General features: G+C 35.8%; 1 protein-coding gene across 1 annotated transcript in view; it reads right to left on the reverse strand.

Annotated features, from left to right (window-relative positions):
- Positions 1-354: 354 nt before the first annotated feature.
- ATP5 (delta subunit of Mt ATP synthase) overlaps positions 355-26,087 on the reverse strand; it is a 95,822-nt gene continuing 70,089 nt past the window's right edge. Inside the window, exons 7-8 of the mRNA XM_089805284.1 lie at positions 24,587-24,673; positions 355-790 (exon numbers count right to left, since the gene is read on the reverse strand). Of these exons, the coding sequence (XP_089661410.1) occupies positions 659-790; positions 24,587-24,673 (219 nt within the window). The 3' untranslated portion in view covers positions 355-658. The remainder of the gene's footprint in view (positions 791-24,586; positions 24,674-26,087) is intronic.

Below are 26,087 nucleotides of genomic sequence, written 5' to 3' on the forward strand. Positions count from 1 at the left end.
AATTAACAAGGTTTAGTTTTCACTAGAGATAGAAAACCAACTTTCTCAATGACCAAACCAAAGAGTCATCTCATTTGTTTCAATTTTTTTTAATAGCTAAATGTTTACAAATATTCTGCTTATGTGACCAAAGAAATCAGACCATTTCAAGCTTGTGCAAGCACAAATTGGAATTCAATATATGGGTATTTGATGCTTAACACTGGAAAAAATAGTTTCTGAAAAAAGTTATACAATATTTTGATTATGAGTGCAGCATGTTAAAAATGTAAACATGTGCTAAACGTTCAAAAATTTCAACTACCATCTTAATGCAAAGTTTTTCCTTGGAAACAAAAAATTGGGACATTCAACTCAAAGAATCAAAAAGGTTCCATGTATTCAAATAATAGATTGTGTTCTGTTATGTGTATAGAAGATGAACAGAGACATCTTAGAGCAACCTTTTAAGAATTCTTAGATTGCATTTTGTATCATCTTCCATTAATCTAAATATGAATGCTCCCTTTTATTGAAGATATTCTTATCCATTGCATATGCACAATAAGAAGCCAAAATTAATCCAAAATCTTTTTAATAAAGTGTAAACAATGTGTGTCAGAATAAAAAGCAAGAAGCACAAGCATTGGATATGTTCCTCCAACTATCTAGAATATAATTAGATGTCTAGCAACTCCACTGGTGCATTTCGGATGCTGTCTTCCATTTTCTTTAGCTTCGTTTTGATAGACATGTCCATAAGTTTGCCTTCAAATTCAATAACCAAACCTCCAAGAATACTTTGATCAATCTGCAAAAATTGGAAAAGAGAAAAACCAACTGTAAATATCTAGCCTGGAACCACAAATTGCACAGACATGATGATAACAAATTCAAATAATGCATACTTCAACCTTTACAACCTGAAATTTAATAATTTATCATTGAAAATAGATAAATAAATAATGGAGGGAGACTTAAGAATGTTATTGATATTTGAGAGTGGCAAATGCAAATCATGGTGGTTTGATACTATTCTCTCAAAGTGCCTGAATCAAATTATTTGATGACGCATCCTTATGTCATATTCAGTAGTCGGGGAAATCAATACCTTGAAAAGCATTTGCAGGATAACTTCACAAGGAAGGCACTTAAAGTTATCAAAAAGGACCTTCAAGCATCCTGAGTGGATAATGGGTCAGCAAACCCTTATCAATTATGAAAAGGTGTTAGCATGACTTTCAGGTACAGGGGCCCTGCTTTTATAATTCATGTGGCATGCCCCATCATAAAGAGCAAACCAAATTATCTGCAGACCTTTCAATACACCATAGGCGAGGGAATTCATAAGGCCTGGCCCAGTTTTTTAAAATAAAGATAAAAATAATAATATTAAACTAAGCGCTGAATGCTCGCGGGCCTATTAAAAACTGAAAGGTTATGTCCCACACCATTGAAGATATAAGAGAAATAATCATTATGTGAGAGGCATCAATCAAACACTGGACAATTGGATCATTTACAAAAAGAAGAAATATACTTGTATATAAATTAAGCAGACCAGCAGAATCATCAATCATCAGGTGGAATTCAATTCCTTTAAGAGAATCAATCGGCCATATAGATCAAATGAATCATAAATGAAGATATCTATATCAAATGATCAAGGGAATGAAATCAAGCAACAGATCAGATCACATCAAATACACACATCTGCAATAAAAAATAAGAAGACCGGTAATCCAAAAAGAAACTGGTATGCAATATGGATGGATGAACATACATACAATCACATATAATCTATTGCATGCCCTTAATCAAGATAATTAATTTGCTAATCTATTTATATTTCTGACATTGATTTATTCATTCCTTCCCCTACACGCAATCATATGTGGAATTGGAAAAAAAAGATTATAGAAAGGCAGTAGATTAGTTCCCATAACTTAAACACAACACCCCTTGCTGGACAGGCTCATGTTTCGACCACTTCTCTACCAAGGGGTCAATTTGCCTTGGTTGGATATCCTGCGCTCTTGGGCTTAGTTTTGACAAACAGTATCCAGTCATCCTGTAAAGCCTTTCCTTCCAATCCCTACTATGGCTGATTGTGGGAGGTGAAGCTATAGACTAGAAGGCTAGAAGCAATAATGTATGGATTAAAAAGGAGCCAAGTTAGGTAGAGGCACCAAACCGGCTCCTGCAGTCTAAGCATACCAGCCCATGTTAAATGACCAAGAGTTTCTACTACTTGTGGGCCCCAAAGTGTCAAATTGTCTTGGTTGGCTGCTCCACACTCTTATTCTTAGTTGTCACAAACAGTCTCTAGGCCCTATCCTGCTTTCCCTTCCAATCCCTGCCATGGATGGTTTTTGGGAATAACCTTGATACTATTCATCATTCCATTTAATGTTTATTGTTAATTTGCTCTTAAGTTCTATACCTATCAGTTGATTCAATTATGAAATATTAGTTGTAAACAAATTATGTCATTAAAATTGTTACTTTGGGCAACAACCCAGTATAGCCCAAGTTGGGAACACTACATCATTATGTTTAGTTGTTATATTTAAGCATTGGCAGTGGTTCAATATATAGTTTCATCACCTATCCCCTATGTATGCCTAAAATCTAGTTTTGTACATGTCCATGATGGATTTGGGATGTTACTGGATCTGTTGAGATAATGCCATCTGCCTCAAAGTGAAAGAAGGGTAACACATGATCCAAGTATGAAAAGGGGAGGAGAAGCCACACAAGAAGGGGAAAGGAAGACAGAGGAAGAAACAAGAGATGGGAAGAATGTTAATAATGAATTTGTTGCTTTGATAAGGGCTTGCGTTGACTATCTAGAGAAGGAAATTAGAAGTCAAATCTGCAACTGTGGGTATTAAGAATTTGGGATTCGGCAAAGTAAATGGGCAGTGTGCCTTTTGTTGGGATTAGAAACAAACAAACCTGTTGCGTGGTCTTGGGTGAGTGAGATGGGTGTAAGAATGTGTTTGCTTCTTCAATGCAATTAAACCTTACCTGCTGCCTGGAGACATAAAGGGTGTGAAGCACCGGGCCAAAGTTCGTCTAGTTGCACCCTTGATCATTTTCACATGCGCAAGCAGCACCAAGCATAACAAATATGAACATCGTGAGGGAAAGCAATTAAGGTGGGTTCTCATCAAATATGATGCCATTCAGTTCTCTCAATCATAAGCATTAGAATTTCCCTCTCGCACAAAAAGAATTATATTGATACCTTTGCTAGAAAGCAAATCCATCACCCAATTTGCACTCATAGTAACAATGAGAGAAAAAATAAATAGATTTTGCCCATAGGGGCTTTCTACAACAGCCCAGAGAGTTTCAAAACTTTTTAACAGTTTTCTTTATGTAAACCTTAATGATGCTCACCAAACTCCCTTCCACCAAAATCTTTTTAAATCCATACATTTAACCAAGGAATTGTAAATGGTAGCACCTGTCCCAAACAGACTGGTTTTACACCAAGACACCCTGTCAACGTTCAACTTCCAAAACTCATAAGGGAGGGCTCCATCTTTTCATTTTACACTTTAACCTCTTTAACTGAAATCATACTAATGGGAGGATCATCCTAGAAATTTCACACCTTGAATATCTGAATTGGCAAGGCCACTTGTAAACATCCAGCCTTACAAAATCCACAGTAGTGCATTAGATTTGAAACAATCATCTGCCTAAATGACTCCCACATCTCTACAAATCATACAATATATTTCTAACCAAATACCTCAAAGAACACAAAGGAGGCACGTCTTCCATTAAAAATTTAATCTTGGTGTCCCCACAGGCCAGATTCATGTTGATGACTCGTAGCTAGGGAAATCTGGCTCACCTTTACCTTAGAAATCAAAGTAAACTATTAAGCTCAAGGAAAGGGCAATGATTTAATAAATGATCCACTGATTCCAAAGTTAAGCACCATAGTAGCTCCTTAAATCAAGGTGGTTTCTCATCGTAGAATGGTTATCAATGTACAATATTCAGAACAATATAGCACGAATTCAACTATACCAACATAACATTCATTACTAGTACCAGAATAACAAAATGGCGAGGAAATGTTTTTACTTTATTGATTACCAAAAACATGAGTACATCATCCATATTCCAAAGTTCTTATATAATGGTCAGTTGGTTCGGAAAACCAACAAAAACATCCCCTCGCTTCTTAACTACCCTTTCCCAACAAAGCTTAACTAGCTCTAATTACAACAATAATTTACTGTGTAATATATCAATCCCCCCCAAAAAAGAAGTCGTCTTCTAGACGACTACCAAACAAAACTAAAAAAAAGACTAGCAACTTCAAGGAGTAGGTTGGGAGGACATCCCTGAACTCGAGGCTCCACGGAGGCATAGATCCCCTTCTGCAGCCTTTTGTTTAGCACAAACTCCTTGCAAAACCTGTAACGCATCCATCTTTTTCGCCTCAGTTGTTGTTTACTTCTCTTCCAGGGCAAAGTTTCTCTATGATCCATTTTTCTTCCAGGGCAGCATTTTCTACCTTCCTCTTTTCTTCTAGAGCATCTTTTTCTACCCTCCACTATTCTTGGAGAGCAACGTTTTCTATCTTCCATTCCCTTGCCAATTCTTTTTCCTACTGAAGTTCCAAGTATGTCTGTCTAAATGCTACTTCCATTTCAGTAAGTGCATGTATGAGAGGTAGTTGTTCCTTGGCCAAAGGTATGGTGTATTGGGTTGTCCACTCTACATCTATTTCCTCTTGCTTGTACCCACCTTGCTGAAGTAACCTCCAATCTATACGGATTACCTTCATGAATGCTACCAAGGATTTCGATGCTTTAACAATGGCCCCCAAATTCAGAGCTTTAGCCTGCTTTATAATTTCCTTAGTGGTATGTTCCATATCTTCTAATTCTTTCAGAAATCTTTTTGTTTTTTCCTCTACTAAGAATGTCTCGAGAGGTCCCACTTTTTCACTTGTTTATTCTTCCTCTTCTACCTCCAAAGGGATCGTGAGGGTGGAGGTACCACCCCTCTTCTTCAAGTAATTTGTCTACCTCTAATTTTGTGTCGTCAACTGGTATGTCCTCCTCAATTGGTGTGTCTTCATCTTCAATGCTAGTTCTTCCGTGTGCTTCTCATTTTGTCTATCCATTTTTCCTATAGGTTGTACCACCAAGGCAATAGGGTCTGCTACCTCTATACCTTGTGGTGTGTGCAATCTTACTTTGTGCCCACATTTTTTCTGACACTTGAGATCTATCACCTTAATACAAGCCTGTTGATCTCCAGGAACCAAGTTTTCCACTCTTGGCAACGAAATTCTTGTTGTCACCCATAGAGGAACCATCTAGTGTCTATTGTTGTCTCCTTTTGTGCTATGGTTATCCTACTCTATACCACAGCCCTCCAAGGTACTGACGCCTCTTTCCGTACTCATGGTGGTACATCCATCCTACGTACTCAACATAATACGAACACCTTTCTTCGTACCAATGGTGGTACGTCCTTCCTGCTATTGACCTATAGGAACCTCTTTCGTACCCTTACCTTCAGCACTTAATTTCAGCTCGGTGAATCTGGGTGTACTTAGGTACTCCGCTTGGCAACAATCCTTCCACTGTTGGTAAATTGGTGATATCTCTAGGCTGCCCCTTCGAGTGGCTGAAACAGATTTCTTCCTCTGAATTTGAAGGTGTATGTACTTGTCTCGTCCTCCTCTGAACTGTTGTCTCCAATCTCCTTTTGACTTGAGTTGTCAATAGTCGCTACTTGTACTGCTATCATCTTGGTTTCTTTTTCCATGGTTCTCTTGACATTGTTCCAAAAGTGTCTTTATAAACCCAACATGTCATGGTTGGTTTGTAGGTTTCCACCCTATTTGTTGGAACCAATGCCCCTCTATGTTCAGCCAATATCGGAATAGGAATTGCTTCCAAGAATAAGGCTATGGTATGGTGTGGCATGTAGAATGCCTTATGCTTCAACACCATGAATTCTTGTAATCTCTCTGAGGGAAACTACGCCCAGTACACTTGTCCCCTCTTCAATCCATCAACCACAAGAAACATCCATCCATAGAGCAATATTCGATGTGCGGCTTCCGCGAGTAAGTTTTCTTTTAACCAAGTCTACGATGCAACACTACTCTTCATTAGCTATTCTTCTTGCTGAGTATGCTCTCCCATTCCTCTATTGTGATCTCATTTCTACATATTATCCCTAACTGCTTCTTTTTTTCGTCCATTATCATTAGGGTTTTTGTTAGTTCCTGTCCTCGGTTAGGGATACCAAAAACCTTATCAATTTCCTTAGCCAAGTAGGGGATTGACAAAGGTTGATGTGAATACTGAATAAGAGATTTATGAGTTTTCTTGGCATTAAAGCCACCATGCTCCATAATATAGATTTAAACTTCTTTAAATTAAAATTGGGCATAAATATGATTTTGTCTACCTCAACTTTGCCTAGCCGTTCTTTCTGTGGATGGTTGTCTTCTGCATTTTCCCAACAATTGCAACATTTACTTCCCACTACACTTTCGAAAGTGACATTAGCAGCAGTGGCTTTTTCTACAATTTTGCCTTCGTTACTGGACATCTTCACCACCTTCCTAGCCTACAGGACTAGCTTTGGCTCTGAATCAATAATCTGACCTCTACTTGGATTTCCGACGCTTATCCTTACCATCTTGTTATTGTTTGTGAACGCCTTTGCACTTCTCTCTTTATTTCTTACCACGTGTCTGATTTGTTCAATTTTTATAACATGTATCTCATCTTGTCCCTTCCGTGCACTCCTAGCTTGTCATATGTCGTATGGTGGAAATTTCTTGATGTACAGTACAACACTACTCTGTACACTAGTGTTAATCCCTCTTTGTCCATGCCCTATCCTTCTTTGGGTGTGTACGGCTACCTAAATTCATATGACGTACTTTCATTGTTTGTGTACGACAGAAACTTTTTCGTACTTGTATGCCAAAACCAAATCGTACATCCCTTGGTAACACTTGTACAATGGCACTCGTATAGTAGCACTTGCTTTGTACACCTTGGCTTTGTACATTCCTTATTTCATCTCCTCTTCAACCATCTCCAACTCGTATGTTGGGTTGGCTCCATACACTACTTGTTTTATCTCTGCCCCTAATCTCCACAAACCATACGATTCTCTTCCACTTTCGTATGTTGGACTGCCACCGCACTACTCTCCCACTATCCTCTTGGACTCGTACCCCCTTCTTCAAGCCTATGTTGTGTACACCATCCTCCTCCCGAACTCCAACTACACCGGATACCTCTTGGGCGTTGTTTCTCTTCCCCTCATGTAAGGTGACTTTGGGGATGTGTTTTGATTTTATTCCATCCATAGTCCTCCCGTCCATTACTTTTTTTTAAATTTTCTTTATTTCTTTTTCTTGATTCTCTTCTTTTATGTCTATAGAGTAAATAGACATCAACTCCCGTCTTTCCTTATAAAGCTTCAACTTTGATCCATTAACTACGTCTTTCAGGGGTTTATTATCTTTTAGTGCTGAATTATCTTTTATTTCTAGGACCCTATATAGCCCAAGCCATCTAAGTCTAAGCTTGCCTGCCTTTATTTCATTTTTCTCAGTATACTTAAGTACCAAATGTCCCGGTCTAAAATTCATTTTTCTTAAATGCTTATCAGGCCAAAATTTTCTCCTCCTTTGTGCTACCTCAGTCGTCCATTGAGCTAGTATCCTTTTTTCATCAAGTTTTATCAAACTATTGAGTCTTTCCCTAAAACTATCCACATCTCCCAACCTGTGTTCAACAACTATTCTTAGGCTAGGTACTGCATATTCCGTTGGCATTATTGCTTCTTGTCCATACATCAAGTGAAAGAGGGTTTGCCCAATGGTGGCCTTGTAGGTACTCATGTATGCCCACACTACGGCTGAAAGTCTTTCCACAAGTCTCGTACAAAATTGTTACCAATATTTTATTTGTAGATTTTGCTTGACCATTTGCCCTTGGATAGTACAGACTAGAAAAAAGAATGGAAGATGTTGTACTCACTTGTCATCGTTCTAGTTGCCTGATTAACAAAGTGCACCCCTCTATTACTCGTCAACTGTAATGGTATACCGAATCTTGTTACTATCTGCTCATAGAGAAATTTGGTTGTACTGAGAGTTGTGTTGTCTAAAAGTGCTCAAACCTCTACCCACTTTGTAAGATATTTTGTTGCCGCCACAATGTATTTGCATCTATGGTTACAGCTAGCAGACAAAGGCCCTATAAAGTCCAATCCCCAACGTTCAAATAATTCTTGTCATGGGAAAAGCGGCATGAAATATCTTCTTAGGGGTTTGCTTTCCCTTTGACACGTATCACAACTCAAAAACCCATTCTCAAGCATCTGCATACACTGTGGGCCAACATAGTCCAACTAATAATACTTTTTCCAATAGTAGCATCTAACGACACACAATTTTGGGGCACTACTTTCAAGTCCTTGTACGTCCATGCAAAGACGTCCTTATATTCCAAAATGATTTTAAAAGCTACCGCCTTCAACACTGGATCACAGTTATCCCCTATGAAAATCTCTTTGGGTAGGTCCTTCTCACCTAGGTTTATTGTCTGTAACTTAGCCTCCTTGTTTTCTACTTTCTTCTCAAATATATGTACTAGTTTATTATTGATGGTTGTCATACCCTCCTTGTATTCCTTATAGCCTTCCGGGTACCTTTCTTCTGATTCGGCTTCTTTGATTTGCAACATATTACATTTTGGCTAGAATACTTCATAGTCTTTGATTTGCCAGTCAAATGGACCATTTAGGGAGCTTATTTCATCTTCTAAGCACGCCCCAACCCAAAGCACTCCTTCGTCTAGTTCCAATACTCCCTCTACCTCTAAACCGAATGCCAAGTCTTGACTTACAAATTGGTTCCTTAGATCTATTGTGTACTTTTTGTCATCTACCTCTATGGACAGGGTATTCCTCTTCCAACTATGGGTGGCCTTTACCGTGACTAGTCATCCTCTATCCAACAATATACCATACCCTTTCTTCTCCAAGGTAATAACCACAAAGTCCAAGAGGAACTATTGTGTACCAATCACTACCTTTTGCCCCATCAAAGTTCCTACTGGCATAATTCCATGCTAGTTTGCACCCACCAATTGGAATGTGGGTGGCCCAAGTGGAGGCTTCCCTAGTGCCTTCCAAGTCTCATTAGGTAGGACGTTCACACCGGAACCTCCATCGACGATAGTATTTGTGTTTTGTGGAGGGGTGAAAGGCAATGTGGATTATTCTCCTAAGGTGAAGAATACTCCCGCTTCCATGTCTCTTGGCCTTGGAGGTTTTATTCTCATTTTCTATATCCATTGCCTAGGTGCACACGTTGGCAAAGGATGATAGTAGTACAAGTTTCATTTTTCTTCTAAGGAAAGGGTTAACCCTTCAATGAACCACCTCTTCTTCAATACATCGGCAAGCTTGATGTTAAGCTTCCCTATCCATTACTTAAGTCTCTTGCTATACGCTTTGACAAATTCATTTTTCCCTTGCCACATAATATAGATTTAGGTGACTATCTCATCATCGTCGTGCAAATGTCTAAATTCCTCCTCAAAGGCAATACGAAGGTCCTTCTATGTGGTCTTCTTTGCAGTCTCCAAGTCTGCATACTAGCGAATAGCTATTCCTCTCAACGTGGTTGGGAATGCTTTTAACCATTCATTGGCATCATTTTCTCCATTGCCCTGCCATATACTTATACATGTTTTAAAATGGCGTGCGGGATCCTCCAATCCTTCCCACTAAATCTAGGGAGTTTTTGTTTATCTAACACCATTCTCCTATCACTCTTCCCACCTGTCAAACTAGATTCCTGGGTTCTTGGTCCAATAAGATCTCCTTCGCCTTGTGATTCTCCTTCCCCTTCTGTGTGGCTTGAGCTTTGTTCTTGTCAAAACTCTTTTCACGCAGAGGCTTCAAGATTTTGCCACCCTTCCTTCGTGAAGCTTTTTAAATAGACAAGTTGGCTATATCTTATATTTTGTTTTCAATCAGCCTTTCTTCGAGATGGTTTGTACTTCGAGAGTGGCTCATCATGCCCCTAAGTTGCAATGTCTTCACTACTCTTGGTGGAGACAAATTTCACAAGACTTCCTCCTCAGTTTCTTCTTCTGGCACTTGCTTGGGATATTTATTTGGAAGCAAGGGCATGAATTGTTTTAGTGTCTTCTTATCTTCCTTGAATTGTCAGGCTCCTTCAATTCCTGCGTCCTCTCGGTGAACTATTGGAAGACTTGATGTTTTCTTCGTTCTCTTTTAGTTTCTACTCTTTCTTTCTCCACTCATACCAAATTTCTTGCCACTAGTCAAGGGATTTTCCCAAGTAGATTGCACACCTCTAGTGATACCAAAAGTTCATCACACACGTGCTCTATGGAACCTCTCTCTCTCGAGCTTTCGCCTTAGACGTACTAGTCAATTGAAACTTCCCAGGCCACTACCAGATCTTGTGTCACTTGATCTTCTCTTGTTATTCCTTCCTCTTCTTCGTCAATGTTTGTTACTTGTATAAGTGGTAGGAAGGGTCTTCCCATTACTCCATCCTGCCTAGTTGACAACCTCCAGATTCGGACTTAGGCAACAACGCCAAAATTAGAATGGTTATCAATGTACAATATGCAAAACAATATAGCATGGATTCAAATAGACCAACGTAATGTTCATTACTAGTACCAGAATACCAAAATGGCGAGGAAATGTTCTTACTTTATTGATTACCAAAAGCATGAGTACATCATCCATATTCCAAAGTTCTTATATAATGGTCGGTTGGTTGGGAAAACCAATGGATCCCCTCCTTCCTAACTACCGTTTGCCAACAAAGTTTGACTAGCTCCAATTACAACAATAATTTATTGTATACCACACTCATGAAATAGGATGCCATTTAGTCCTCCCAATTATTAGCTTTAGATTCTCCATTACAACCTTCAATTAAACTTGATGATAATACAAATTTTAATCATTATGATAGGAATTTGCAAAGCAAGCTATCAGGGACAGATTGACTAGCACATGATAAATCAACTTACAATATTCAAAACCCGAACAACATTTTTGATATTTATTCATAAAACCTGCAACATTTATGCCAATAACATATAAAACCCTTGCAAAAGAATATCATTAGTAAACCATCAAGGCCTAGATCTCACTCGCCTTTCTTGAAATCAAATGTATCTTTAAATCTAATTGAAAGAATAAAAAAATGTTGAATTTTCATTTATAGAAATCACGAACTACCAAACTAATCCTAATTACCAGCCAACACAATTGTGTTGGAAACTACAATTAGATCAATTGTTATATTGTCAATGATGTCAAATCTTACTAGTGAGACAGTTGCTACCTGAGTAAAGAATCATATCAAGATGATTGATGATGAGAATTTTAGTAGAAGAGATAACAAAAGGGGCTAGAGCAAATGTTGAGTTATATGGAATTACAATGGGAGTTATATGGAATTACAATGGGCATTTGATCAATTAGACTTTGGCAAAATAATTTGTTGTTTAATCATACACTACGTAGAGAAGATATTGTGTCAAAGCCTATGAGAGATGATAACTAAAGAACAAAGTCTTAGGCTTGACTGAGTTTCAGAGCAAAAGATTAAGGAACTAGAAGTATGTGCCGAGTGATACTAGTGTTGACTGAGTGACAGAATAGGCCAAGCAGAATACAATGCCTATCAAGCGTCGGTACCAATCGAGTTATCAGAAAATATGCTGAACAGAACAATTAGTATCAGAAAAAGTGTTCACCAAAACAGTTAGTATAGATCAAGTAATTCAGTGATGACTGAGTATTTGAACATAGTGTTGGATGAGTTACAGCATTTTTCACCAGCAGAATTGAATTTTTGGAGTATGGAAAGTGTGTTGAAGATAAGGATAGATGACCTGGAGCTGGTGTTTAAGTGGCAAAAGATCAAGCTAGCAATTTAAGGAGGCATAAGGGTAATTTATCAAGAGAGAGAAGCAGATGTTTGTTGATGCTATTGACTGGTGAACTTAATCAACAGGCTGAGCAGAGTTGTGTAGAGGTGGAGTACGATTTCTTGAGGGATTGCCAATCAAATCAGACATAGAGATGATAATGGAGTTCACTCAATGGATCAGCATATGAACCACACTATGATCTGTATTTGCAAAGTGAGTTATATTTATTAGATTGAAATCCTTTAATCTATTACGATAATAGATAGTTTTTATTATCTCTATTTAGTTTCTATTGTAATCTTCTGTAAAGATTAGAATGCTTTTAATATTTAGTTTTATATTTCTAGAATAGAATGTTTCTATTCTTTACGATTGTTTCTTAAGGAAACATTGTTTAGTCTCTTGTATAAATTGATCTCTTGATCACTGTTAATAACCAAGCAAATAGTTTCCAAGTACTTTGTAATATAATCAAGATTGACCTAACAATCATTTGTAAATTCTTAAATCAAAGTGAAACTCTAATGGAATTTTTTTAGTCCTCTAACAAGGCCACTCCTAACAGGGTGATTAAATCCTTTAACAGAGTCACACCTAATGGTGTATATTGTAACCTTTAACAAGGTTGGCTCCTAACAAAGCTCACTTCAAAAGAGTGAAATTGGTGATATGTTGCTGGTGGATTTTCCCAAATTGGGTTGCCACGCTAAATTCTGGTGTCATACTTGTGTGGATGTTACCATTAGGACAGTGGACTGCAAGTTTTATGTTGCTGATTATTTGCTATAGAGATCGAGCTACTTAATGATTAGATCTAAAGATTTTGAAGTGTTTAATAGTTTAATTGATACACTAGAGCTTTTATATTTAGATCAATAGATCACAACATCGTTAATATTCGACCAAGTGACAGGATTCATCTGTTGCAAGGCCAGGTCCATGTCTAACTCACATTGGATCTAGGTACTGGTTTGGTTCACTGGTGAGCCAAAAAAAATCCATGCAGCCATTGAAAAGGTTGAAGAGGCATATAGAATGTTGGAGAAGAAATATAGACAGTAAATTATGCCTGTAGCAAAGCACTCAGTCGGGTGGATCAAATCATGCAGGATCGTCATTTGACCTTTTTATCCTTGTTTGTGATTTGGGTTTTCCTTGAGTTTTCTAAAATTTAGTATATTACAATTATCAACATCACTATGGTTTTACAATTACTATACTAAACTTTAAAATAAGTTAAATTTAAGTTTATTTTAGTATTTTAATTTAGCTACGTTAAATAAAAAGTAAATTAAATTGACTATATTCAGCATTTATAATATATGTGTTGATTTTTTACATATTTTTATTCTAGAGGCTGCTCATCCTTGACTTGTCGAAAGCATGGCAAGTGGAACGACCTCCACCCCTCAATCCACATCAGAGGCTCTTTATCCTCCTTGATCAAACCGAAGAGCTTGGAGGTTTGGTCGCCCTTCTACCTCTGGTTCAACTTGATAAGAAGATGAAAAGGGTGTTGTCCTTTTATCTCTCATAAACTCACAAGTTTCGCCATCCTTCCCATTTACAAGACACGCCACTTATTCAAAACAGTTTTCTCAAGGACTTTACAATTTAGTACATGATTTCTAGTTAAATGCCTCTTTAGTAATTAATAGATTTATTATCCAATGACTCCAAGTCAATTTCTGAAATATATTAATTCCTGCTCTGACATTTATATTCTGAATTATTCCTCCATTGGTTCTCAACTAATTTCTGATCCAATGATCAATTATTCATCTGAATTGAAAGTAAATTGATATGTGGATGACTGACACTTGTATGATTGCTTGATTAATGGATTGCTGGTGAATGATTTGATGCTAGAATGGTTAAGGCTTGAATAGTTTGATGTTTGAATGATTGATAGCAAACTGTTTCAAGTGATGGAATTTAACAATCAAGTCCAGTAGCGCCAAAACAACTTCCAAAATTGCAAACTCTGCCCAAGGACCCCCAAGACACCAAAAGCCAAACAATACCAAGTTTTATATTTTACACACCAACTCCCCCAAGGTTTCTTCTGCATACTTAATTTCATAAAGAAAATTTGCATCCAAAACACATTCCAAAAGTTTCTTCTTAACCAACACACACAGTTTGCTGTATTTATTAGAATAAAAATGTATTTATTATTCCTTACTTAGATGTCAATATTGTAGAGTTTGTGCATATTAAACTTACTAATTCTAAAATTGTTTCTTATAAGAAACTCTGTATCTTTGTTCTATCAATGATAGCTTTGATCATTTGTTAATTCATTCATTCTTTACCAAATATTTTCTAATATCGTATTAGAGCAAATATATAAAATAAATTGAACAATGTTAAATCTGTAACTTATAATCTTACTGATCTGATTACAGATCAGTCTGATCTGTTCTTAAATAACTTAGAGTAATCCAAATGTCTTTACACCTTCCTCTTAGAGATATCAGCATCTTTACTTAGTATGAGTTTGAAGTTAATTAAATTCAATTTGTGTTAATTTCTAAACTAATTATTCCTTCTAAAAGTTGCCGGCTTCCAGATTGGTTAAAGACTGTTTGGAAGGGACATGTCCCTTGAAAGGGCATGTCCCTAGGTCTCTCTACATATAGTGGGTATTGTTGAAGTTTAAGGACACACAAAAAATACAAATAGCCTGCTCCTTAATCAATACTGCATACCTACAATTTGCAGAAGTAAAATACAGAATTCTGAATTAGATTTCAAATTCAATTGAAGGCAATAATCTGAAGTTATTCACAGCAAGCTATAAGGAGATAAAGAAGGTAGAGTCCAATCTATATTCAGTCAAAAGAATTTGCAGAAACTTTACATGGGATCAGAGCTCTGGTAGTCGAACCTAGGCTCTGCAAAATTCAGTAATTAGACTTTGTATATATCTAGCAACTATCTCCTATCTTCAATGGCATACACAATCAGACCCGAGGACAGGTTTGATGGGAAAGAACACTTTGATGACTGGAAATTCACATGATTCTTGAAGAGAATGATGTAAAACAATATGTTGATAGAGCATCCAAGCAACCTCCAGTTGAACCTCATAAATCTCTCTGGACCAAAGGAAATAAAAAAGCCGTTCAAATCATATTAGATGGAGTAAAAAATGATATCATACCCATGCTTACAAAACATCAAACTACATTTGATATGATGAAAGCATTACGAAATGCATACAAGGTCAACAATGCAACTAGGGTTCTCGCACTGAAAAGGCAACTCAATCACATTCAAATAAAGAAAAGAGAATCAATGAATTCTTACTTCCTAAGGGTTGTCAGCATTATAGATGAACTATCAAGTATAGGAACCATTATTAGTGACACAGAATTAACACTAATGGCTATAGATGGATTACTAGATTCATGGAAGCCTTTTGCAAAAGGAATAAGTGCCAGAGATAATTTTCCTGACTTCAACAATTGTCTTGAAGAAGAATCCAGAATACTAAAGAGAGGGAAACTAAAAACTAAAGATGAAGAACTTCATGTTCTTAATACAAACTCCTATAAGAGCAAGAAGAAGCATTTCAAGAAGAAAAAGGGAAATCAAAAGAATGGCAAACCCAAGAAAGATCTATCCAAAATTAAGTGTTTCAAATGTGAAAAGTTTGGATATTACAAATCTAATTGTACTTAGAATTCTAAACAACAAGCAAACTGTACAAATCTTACTAGGGAAGAAGATACCTATGATCCTGAGAATGATGTATTGTACTCATCACTATCAAATGAAATTTCAAGTAAAGCATGGGTAATTGATAGTGGATCTTCTAGACATATAATAGGATACAAAGAAGCACTAGACTCTATTTCAGAAAAGGTCAATGGCGAAGTTAACATTAGTGATAATTCAGCACATCCCGTCAAAGGAATTGGAAAATGTACCTTGGAACTAAAATCTGGAAATTCTCTTCTTCTCAAAGGTGTACTCGACATACCAGGAATTAAAAGAAATCCAATCTCAATTACAGCACTTGAAGATGATGGGCATAATGTTGCATTTGTGGATAGCAAAGTCATAACCTGAGCTAAAAATTCCTCAATTAAGAAAGTAAAATTGATTAGTCAAAGAAAAGGGTATTTTATGAATTAAATTCAGAACCTAGTCGACCTATTCAAGCCTTAATTTATGAAGCTGCAGACATAAATGAAATATGGCACAAAAGATTAGGACATCGAAATTTCAAAACTTTATCAACCATGGAGAAGATGGTTACTGGTTTACCTAAATTGAATAAAGATCACTCAAGCATATGCAAAGGATGCGCTCTGGGTAAGAACACCAAAAGTCCATTTCACAATAGCACAAGAAAAACAAATAATGTTTAAGAATTAATTCACTCAAATTTATGTGGACCTATGTCTATTCCTTCTCTTGGAAGCTTCTGTTACTATATTTTGTTCATTGATGACTTCTCTAGGAAAACATGAATTTACTTCCTAAAATGCAAAGAATCAGAAGAAATCCTAAAGAGATTTAAAGAATTCAAAACATTAACTGAAAACTTATCAGGACATAAAATTAAAACTCTTAGAACTAATAATGGACGGGAATACACCTGAGATTTGTTTAAAAGGTTTTGTAAAGAAACAGGAATTAAGAGGGAGTACACCATTCCTTATAATCCAGAACAAAACGGGGTAGCAGAAAGAAAGAACAAAATGATTATATAGAAGCTGCTAGAACTATGATATTTGATCAAAATCTAAAATATTACCTTTGGGCAGAAGCTTCCTGTACTGCTATCTATATTCAAAACAGAAGCCCTCACTCTTACCTTAATGATAAAACTCCCGAAGAAGTATTTACTAGGGTTAAACCCAATATAAGTCATCTTAGGATTTTTAGGTGCCCAATATATATCCATGTTCCTAAAGAAAACAGAACCAAGTTAAAACCCTCTGAGAGGAAAGGTATTTTTGTAGGGTAGCGAAACATCTAAGGCATATACAATTTTCATACGTAGACAGAAAAGTATTGAACTTAGTATGGATATAATTTTTGAAGAAGATCTAGCATTCAAAAGAGCCCTAGGTTCTGAAGAACCTTCTCCTTTACCTAGTTCTGAATGAAATAGTGAATCTCGGTCCCCGAGGGAGAACTTACAAGAAATTGAAGATGAAATTCAAAATCTAAATCTTGAAGAAACTCAAAATTCAAAGAAAAGACCACTTTGGGCCATTAAAACAGTTGAAGCAACTCAAGACTTTGGTGCACCTTCCAAAACAGTCAAAGAAAGCAAAAGACCTAAAAGATTCTCTAGTTATACAGCAAACATGAGTGATTTATCCAAACTAGAACCAACCAATCTTTTTGATGCTATTAAACATACAACTTGAAAAGAAGCTATGACAGAAGAACACCAATCCATTATAAAGAATGATGTTTAAGAAATTGTTCCAAGACATAAACGAAAATCTGTTGTTTCTTCCAAGTGGATATTTAAAATAAAGCATGTTGCTGACAGTAGCATTGAGAAGTATAAAGCTAGATTTGTAGTGAGGATTTTCTCAGAAAGAAGTGATTGATTATGAAGAAACCTTTGCTCCTGTTGCCAAATATACCTCCGTAAGAGTAGTCTTAGCAATTGCAACATCGAAAGGATGGAAAGTAGATCAGATGGATATAAAAACAGCATTCCCAAATGAAAAAATTACAGAAGAAGTATATCTGGAGCAACCTGAAGGATTTGAAACTTGTGATCCTAATGTTTTTGTTTGCAAGCTCAAGAAAGCTCTCTATTGGCTTAAGCAGGCTCCAAGGGCCTAGTATGAAAGAATTGATAAGTATCTCACCGGCTTAGGATTCTCCAAGAATGAAGCTTATCCAAATTTATATTATAAAAGAGATAAAGATGATATGATAATTCTAATACTGTATGTTGATGATTTACTAATAACAAGTGATGATCATCTTATAGATCAATGCAAGAAAGATCTAACTAAAGAATTCGAGATGAAAGACTTGGGACTCCTTCATTACTTCCTAAGACTGGAAGTACGGCAAAATTCTGACAGTATTATACTTAATCAAGAGAAGTATATATCAGACAGTTTGAAGAGATTTGGAATGTGGAATTGCAAGTCTATGTCTTCTACAATGGAGACTAATCTACATAAACTTATAGAAGTAGCAACAGAATCACCTTCCATAGATTCTACTCTACAAACAGATGATTGGGTTCCTTATGTACTTAGTAAATACAAGACCTGATATTTGCTATGTTGTTAATGCCTTAAGCTAGTTAATGTGTGAGCCGAAGGAGATTCACCTAGTTGCAGTTAAACACATTATGAGATACTTAGAAGGCACTCTTAATTTTGGACTCAAATACGAGAAGGTTGGCTTAGATTTACATGGATTCACTGACTCAGATTGGGGTGGAAGTGTTAAAGACAGGAAAAGAACTTCAAGGATGTCGTTTCATTTTAGGATCAGCAATGATATCTTGGATATGCAAAAAGCAGTCTTCAGTAGCTCAAAGCTCAACAGAAGCCGAATGCATTGCAACAGCAATGGCCTCTTGAGACGCAGTTTGACTAAGGAAGTTACTTGTGGGATTATTTGGGCAAGCCATGAATCCTACGATTATTCATTGTGATAATCAAAGTTCCATCAAGCTTTCAGTGAATCCAGTTTTTCATGATAGGTCCAAGCATATTGAAATTTCTTACCTTTATGTATATGGTAGACAGGAATTCTGTAAAACTAGAATACATTTGCACTACAGATCAGAGAGCAGACAGATTCACGAAACCTCTATCTAGAGTGAAGATAGAACACTTCAAGAGAAGACTTGGTATGGTTGAATTGTAATCCATTTGTATTGTTTAAATTATTGATAAAATAATTTTATTTGTCAGGCTACTGACTGTTATGGGCTCCACCATTTGTATTAATTATTTGTATTAATTATTTGAGAGGTGACGATCTCTGAGATAATGAACACTTGTATAAAAGACATTATGAGAGATGACGATCTCTTAGATAATGTGCTAACCAATAGAGTTCTATTGTAAGATCTAGATGAGTTCAAGATCATATTGTGATATAGATATTGCTATGTCTATATGTCACAATTTGGATAAAGGAAGAATTTCAGTATTCCCCGGGGTTTATCTTGTGTTCTAGTAGATCTTAACTCAAGATCATGTTGTGATATAGGTATACCAATATCTATGAATCACAACTTGAATAAATAAAGAACTTAATTATTCTTCAGATTTATCTTGTATATTGTATTCTTTGCAATACTGTTATCACTAGTATCAATGATTTATCATATCAACAGGTTTAGTAATATGACATTGTATCATGTGTTCTATGATACCACATGTTAAGAAGATTTGGATAGATATAGAGTATCATTTCTTGCTTGTTCATCTTTATTGATGTTGCTAGATATGATATCTCTCAGTATGATTATCAAGTTAAGAGGGAGTGTTAAATCTGTAACTTATAATCTTACTGATCTGATTCCAGATCAGTCTGATGTTCTTAAATAACTTAAATTAATCCAAATGTCTTTACACCTTCCTCTTAGAGATATCGGCATCTTTAATTAGGATGAATTTGAAGTTAACTAAATACAATTTGTGTTGAGTTAATTTCTAAACTAATTATTCCTTCTAAAAATCGTCAGCTTCCAGATTGGTTAAAGATTGTTTCGAAGGGGCATGTCCCTTGAAAGGACATGTCCCTGGGTCTCTCTACATATGGTGGATATAGTTGAAGTTTAAGGACACACAAAAAATACAAATAGTCTGATCCTTAATCAGTACTACCTACCTACTATTGAATTCTAAATTAGATTTCAAATTCAATTTAAGGCAATAATCTGAAGTTATTCACAGCAAGCTATAAGGAGATAAAGAAGGTAGAACCCAATCTATATTCAATCAAAAGAATTTGCAGAAACTTTACAAACAATTTATATTTATCTTTTTCAAACTTATTCCCTCCAATTTTTTACATCTTGCCAAAACCCATGCCGAGTTTCACATTTATACTGTTTTCCTAGTTATTTATGTAGTCAAATGAGATTTTTTGCACTTGATGGCTAGTCTCTATGTTTTGATTCCATTTTGAGAGCGATAGAATTTTCCTAGCATGGATTTTTTGCTCCCACCTTTGCAGTCTACAAATGATGGATCTACCAATTGTTAACATAACGTCTCTTTGCATTTTTCTGTACGATTATTTTTCCTAGGTCGCAATGGGTGTCCTCGTTTGTTCGTAAATTGGTCATTGGTTGTCAATGGGAATGTTATCTGATTGCAATTGGCTCCATCTTGCATCTATAGCAAAGCCCCAATGCATTCTCACGATTGTTGTAAAATATTTGGCTATCCTAAACACAACATTCATTACTCTACTCAGGTTTGCAACTTTTGTTTTTGCAGAAGACTAAGGTTTCTATTGGAATATTGTAATGTTTGTTTAATGGTCATCTTAGTCTTTAGATTATTAAGTAGTTTCTATTTTCATCTTTAGATCACTATTTGTTTCTTTTAGAAACATCATCTTTGTAAATCTATATAAGGAGCTTTGATCTCCTCTCTTAATTACAACAACAACATTGATTTGCCATAACATGGTATCAGAGCAGGTCAATCGGATTTCATAAAATTTGGCAGATTTTTTAAGGAAAATTCGGGCCTGGTTTGATCTAGATATTTTTCCAGAAATTTAGCTTTCAATATTTGAAAATAAAAATCGTTACAAGTATTTTATTAAACTTTTGTGGTTCATCTTCGAGGGTTTTTGCTAAAAATCACAAACTAGTTAAGAGTTTTGATCTTGCGATTTCTTGGATGCAGCAAAAGTCTAATTTTTTAAGGTTGCATGTACTTGCATGTGTTTGTATGTTGCTTGCATGTCCTACTTTACCATGCAAAGTCTTGTGTTTTGCCATCCTTTAAAAAAAAAAATTGATAGGGTTAACTGATTTTTTCCCAAAAATCTTTTGAAGGGTTTCTATAATTTTTCCCTTCAAAATTTTCAACTCTGTAATTCACAAAGTCGCGTGGGATTCCTTAGGTTTTAAATATTTTCCTAAAAAATTATCTATTGGGTTTTACTGTTTCTCCTCAAAAATCATGTTGGATTTGTTCAATTTTTCACCTCAAAATTGTGTGGGATTTTTGTCGATTTCTTTCCTCAAAAATTGTGGGTTTTTGCAGTTTGTTTTAGCGCATCATGCTCATCTGCAAAGTTTGAAGGGTTTGTCAATTTTTCCTCAAAACTGCACAAGCTATTCTCAAAGTTTGCCTCTATCTCCAGGAAAGAGTAGCTTCATTATCCAACATCAGGTTGGATGTTTTGTGACGATTTTAGATCAAATGTTCTGTTGATTCTAAGATGGTTTATGGCAGATTCATTTGTGTGGCTAGTGGCACACTCTTGTCTTGTTTTGCAAAGCATTCTAAAGAAAGGCACAACCTTTTCTATTTTTTAATGGATGAATTTTGGCTTCCTGGTCATTAACATTTTGCAGATCCAAAGAGGGTCTCAGCAGCAGCAAAATGTTTTTTTGAGTTTGTGACCAAAAGACAACTGTTAGAAAATGCACATTAAGGGAGGGTATTAGAATATTGTAATGTTTCTTTAATGGTCATCTTAGTTAGGTCTTTACTTTATTAAGTAGTTTTTATTTTCATCTTTAGTTCACTTGTTTCTTTTAGAAACATCGTCTTTGTAAATCTATTAAAAGAGCTTTCATCTCATTTGTTTAATACAATTACAACAGCATTGATTTACCATAACACTTTCCTGAAAATGCAACTTAAGTTTTATCTTTTCTAGAGATCCTTCATTTTCTTAAAGTTTACAGACCTCTAGTTATCATTTCCAGCTAACTAGGGTTTCTACAAAACCCACTAGATTTGTAGTCAAGTTCATCTTTTGATCACATATTCTCTGTGGATTTTTTAAAAAAATTATTGGCCTTCGCCAAAAAAATTAAGTTTGCACCTCGAGAAGCATGCTAGTTGTACCTCGTATTTTTTGAAGTTTATACTTGAAGCTGCCTTTATTTATGCATTAAGATTTGTGCCTTGACTTATGCACTCTATTTGTCACCTTTTTAGATTTTTTTTGTTGGGTCTTGGAAAACGTCAAATGCTGTACTTAACCAACATCGTGTTGAAAGGTAATTCGTGATTCAATAGCAAACACTACAGCACATGGAAGCGTAGTGTAATGTCCCCATTTGAGCAGGTTCCAATGCTTGGCAATGTCAGTTCATCATCGCAATCCTGGTGTGCTGATAGGGTGATTTGAGGGTCTCAATTGGATGACTTGCTATTTTTAGTACGTCAGTTCTGGCTCAGTTACTATTTTTAGCAGTGTCATTGCGGCACGTGGTGATTTGGCTTCTTTAGAGATTGTCTGGATTAATGAATTGAGTTCATATTGTGAGTTATTTATTAAGTCTCTCTTAATGAATAACTTTATTATTATATTGTTATAAATCGATAATGTGTACTTGAAGCCTCTTAAGTGAAAATTGTGAACAAGAAGTTAATGGATGGTGAGCATAAATGAGAAGCCAAGTCTCATATTTTATTATAAAAATGACTCTTCATGAGATAGAACGATGTCTTATCATTTGCATTTCTTTCAACTTCGTGAATTTCATGAGGGTTTCAATGGTTTTCTACTGGTTGGATGCCAATTTCCAAGCCTTAATTTCTGTCCAAAATAATGCTGCTTTGAAGGCGTCTGCAAGCAGCATTTAGGCACTTCAGTCTGTAAGAGGGTATTCTCCTTGGGTGGCCAGTTCTGAGTAGGTAAATTGGGGTTTATGAGAAGCGGTGATTTCATTGATAGAGCTGTGTTTGAGGATTTTGTGATTGCATGTTTGAGCTGCTAGCAACATCAATACCTTGACTGCCATATTCTGAGTTGGCAGGGGAGTTCACATGAATCTGGTGCAATATTTATATCAGATGCCTGGACATATCCAGATTCCATAAATTCATTACTTGTTTTGAGTTTTATTTGTAACATTTGTAATCAATTATGATGATTGTATGTCCTTGGAGGGATCTGGCAAAGATAAAAGACATCAAAGATCAGACCACTGATCAAACAATGGAGGAAGAGGATATGGTGGTCATAAATCTAAACAAATGTATAGTTAGATCCTATGAGCACTTCACGGAAATACTCAACATTACTGCAACTAATGTTGACTCAAAGTTTTCAAACTAGTGCAACAAACCTCAGCTATAGGATCATCAGAAACAACAGTTAGGTAGCACTTCAACTTGATCCTCCTCATAGCAAGTCTTCAAAGCCAAATCCTTTCGCAAGAATAAAGGCCAACCTAAATCCTATTTGCAGAAAGGCTCCAATCAGCGTCAACATAGCTCTATGATGAAAAGAAAGCTTAGTGTAAAACTACTGTCACAAATTTGGTCACTCGATACAGGATTATCGGAGTCATATTGCTTCTGAAAAGTAGAAGTAAGAAGGGTCTCAGCCTAAGGCCAATATAACAGGGCACTCTAAGAAGAAAGAATCTATGTTTTATGCTTTCATGGAAAAGCAACATACATATCATGTTAAGTCTTCTACTTTGTACATACACCCTGGAGCTTCTCAACACTTAACTCGTGAATGTGATTGATTCACAAGTAGTGGAGAAGAGTAAACAATAGTTCACAAGGGCAATATTAAGATATAGTCTTGTAGGAATAGAGGTATGCCAAAGCTTGCCAGGAATCCAATCTTTCTCAAGTGAACAAAACATGCAAAGCTTCACTGTCACTTTATTCAACAGCTTGTTGAAGATGGCACTATGATCTTGCAATATGTTCCAACTAACAATTAGACTACCGCTAAAGCTCATCGTACAGAAGTTTGAAAGTTTGTCAAGTTACAAGTTTAATCGAAGTTTAGTAGTGTATATTAATGTATGCATGCATGTATGTATATTAACAATTATAAAATATATTCAATAGTTAAATTAATAGTAATTAATAATAATTTAATTGTTTCACGATTTTTAATTTATTTTGATTTCTGTGACCTTGCCACCCCTTATAGAGGGAATGTCCCAGTCAAGGAAGAAGTTATGGGGTCAGCGAGGTGACATACCGTCCAAACCAATTGATAAAATAAGCAGTCTTAAAGCTGGGAAACAGGGTTTACTAAATCATGACCAGAAGAGTCTTCAAGAATGACGAGAAAAATCCATAGCAGGTAAAGTTCAAATAGGAAGCTCAAGAAACTCAAATAGGTAGGATACACAATAGTACAAAATAAAAGGATAGCCATACCATTGACAAACAAATACAAGCATGGTATCAGTTAAATGCCAAAAGGAAAATGGAATGAGATCGGCACCTGATTTGGCAGAAATACTGCAGAGTTAATGATAGGTGCAAATTTATGTTTGAACATGTTCAAGTGGCAAAAAATGGGAATCTCTCCCACTCACTTCCATATGTCAAACAGCTTGAAACAAAAAACCGTTCAAAAATGTACATAAAAGCTCAAAGTGACCAGACAACATTTAACTAAAGTATCATCAGTCTTGTATCAATTACCTTCCGTTGCAAACTCACAGTTCTCTTTGGAGTATGTTTCTTTAGCACTAACTGCAAGTACCTCTTTCTTTCTTTTTCTGTAAATACCTGAGAGAAAGAACAAAGCAGAAAGAATCATGTATATGGAAATCATTGCAGATAAAACCCAACAATAAAACTCAACAAGAGGTGTTATTAAGAAACTCAGCACTTTTAGGGAAGTAAAACATTTGAGTGCATGGATGACAAGATCCTAAGAAATGCCAGCATAACTGGAAGCCTGTAGAACAGTAGAAGTAGTACCTACCAAAGCCATAGCTATATCCTCCAAAATTGACCAATTCTTCAAGAATAAAAGAAAGAATGCTATTATAAATTTATATCAAATGATGGAATTCCTTTTTTGAATTGCTGTTTAACAAAATAAGAACTAGAATTGGAATCAACTGTCTACTTGGTTATTCTTCAGGAGTACAATACACATTAATAGACCCTACAGTTTGAAACCCTTTGGGCAATGCCAAAAAGAGCTAGTGAAATCATACCCATTTCACAAGTGTTAATGAACTCCATTTACTGAAGCCAACAAGGCTAGCCAACTAAATTGCTAAAAAGTGGTTGTTAAAAAGTCTATATACACTTGATGAAAATGAGAACATATATTTTATACTATGCTACCCGTTTTCTCCCTAGAGGAGAGCCTAATCTGGGCCTGATTCAACACCAGTGAATATAAAACTTAGTCAATATGTGTTTTCACCCAGTAGCACAACCAGAACATCTAAATATAAGGTCAAGCAGCTAGCATTTTTTCTTTCCTAACCAGCTAGGTCAAGTAAAGACTAAAATTAGCTTTAGATCCCTATGCCAATCAACCCTGGTCAGCCTATGAGTAATTTTTGAAATAAGCCTCTCTGTCTAACTAAGTTCAACAATCTTACACACTTAAGACTAATTACAACCATAAATTTCACAGCCTTGTCTAAAAACATTGATGTGTACATGTAAACATATTAAAACCTTCTTGCATCAAACAAGATTTTTCTTTATCATAAATAGTGTATTCCTAGAATAAACTAAAGAGTGTACACGTCATCTTATATTATAAATAATATTAATCAAAACATTTCAATTGCTGTGATTAGAAACGCTGCATTTTCAAATTTAAAAAATAAAATAAAATAACAAATATAAAGAACAATAATTCAAAATGCCATAATTTAATAATAGTAATCAAAACCAGTGAATATAAAACTCAATCAATATGTGTTTTCACCCAGTAGTTCGCTGAATGATAGCAGGGGAGCAAACTTTTCAAAGCTTCGTTGATGTGAATTATTTTAAAGATCATAATCCAAACCTGGCAGGGAAAGATAAGTCACACAACTAGAACACCTAAATATAAGGTTAAGTAGCTAGCGTTTTTTCTGTCATAACCAGCTAGGTCAAGCAGAGATAAAGTTTAGATCTAGATCCTTATGCAAATAAACCCTAGTCAAACTATGAGTCTCTAGTGCTGCTT

Source organism: Cupressus sempervirens, chromosome 10 (assembly GCF_028749045.1).
Source record: "Cupressus sempervirens isolate cs-2001-9-10 chromosome 10, ASM2874904v1, whole genome shotgun sequence".
Lineage (NCBI taxonomy): Eukaryota > Viridiplantae > Streptophyta > Pinopsida > Cupressales > Cupressaceae > Cupressus > Cupressus sempervirens.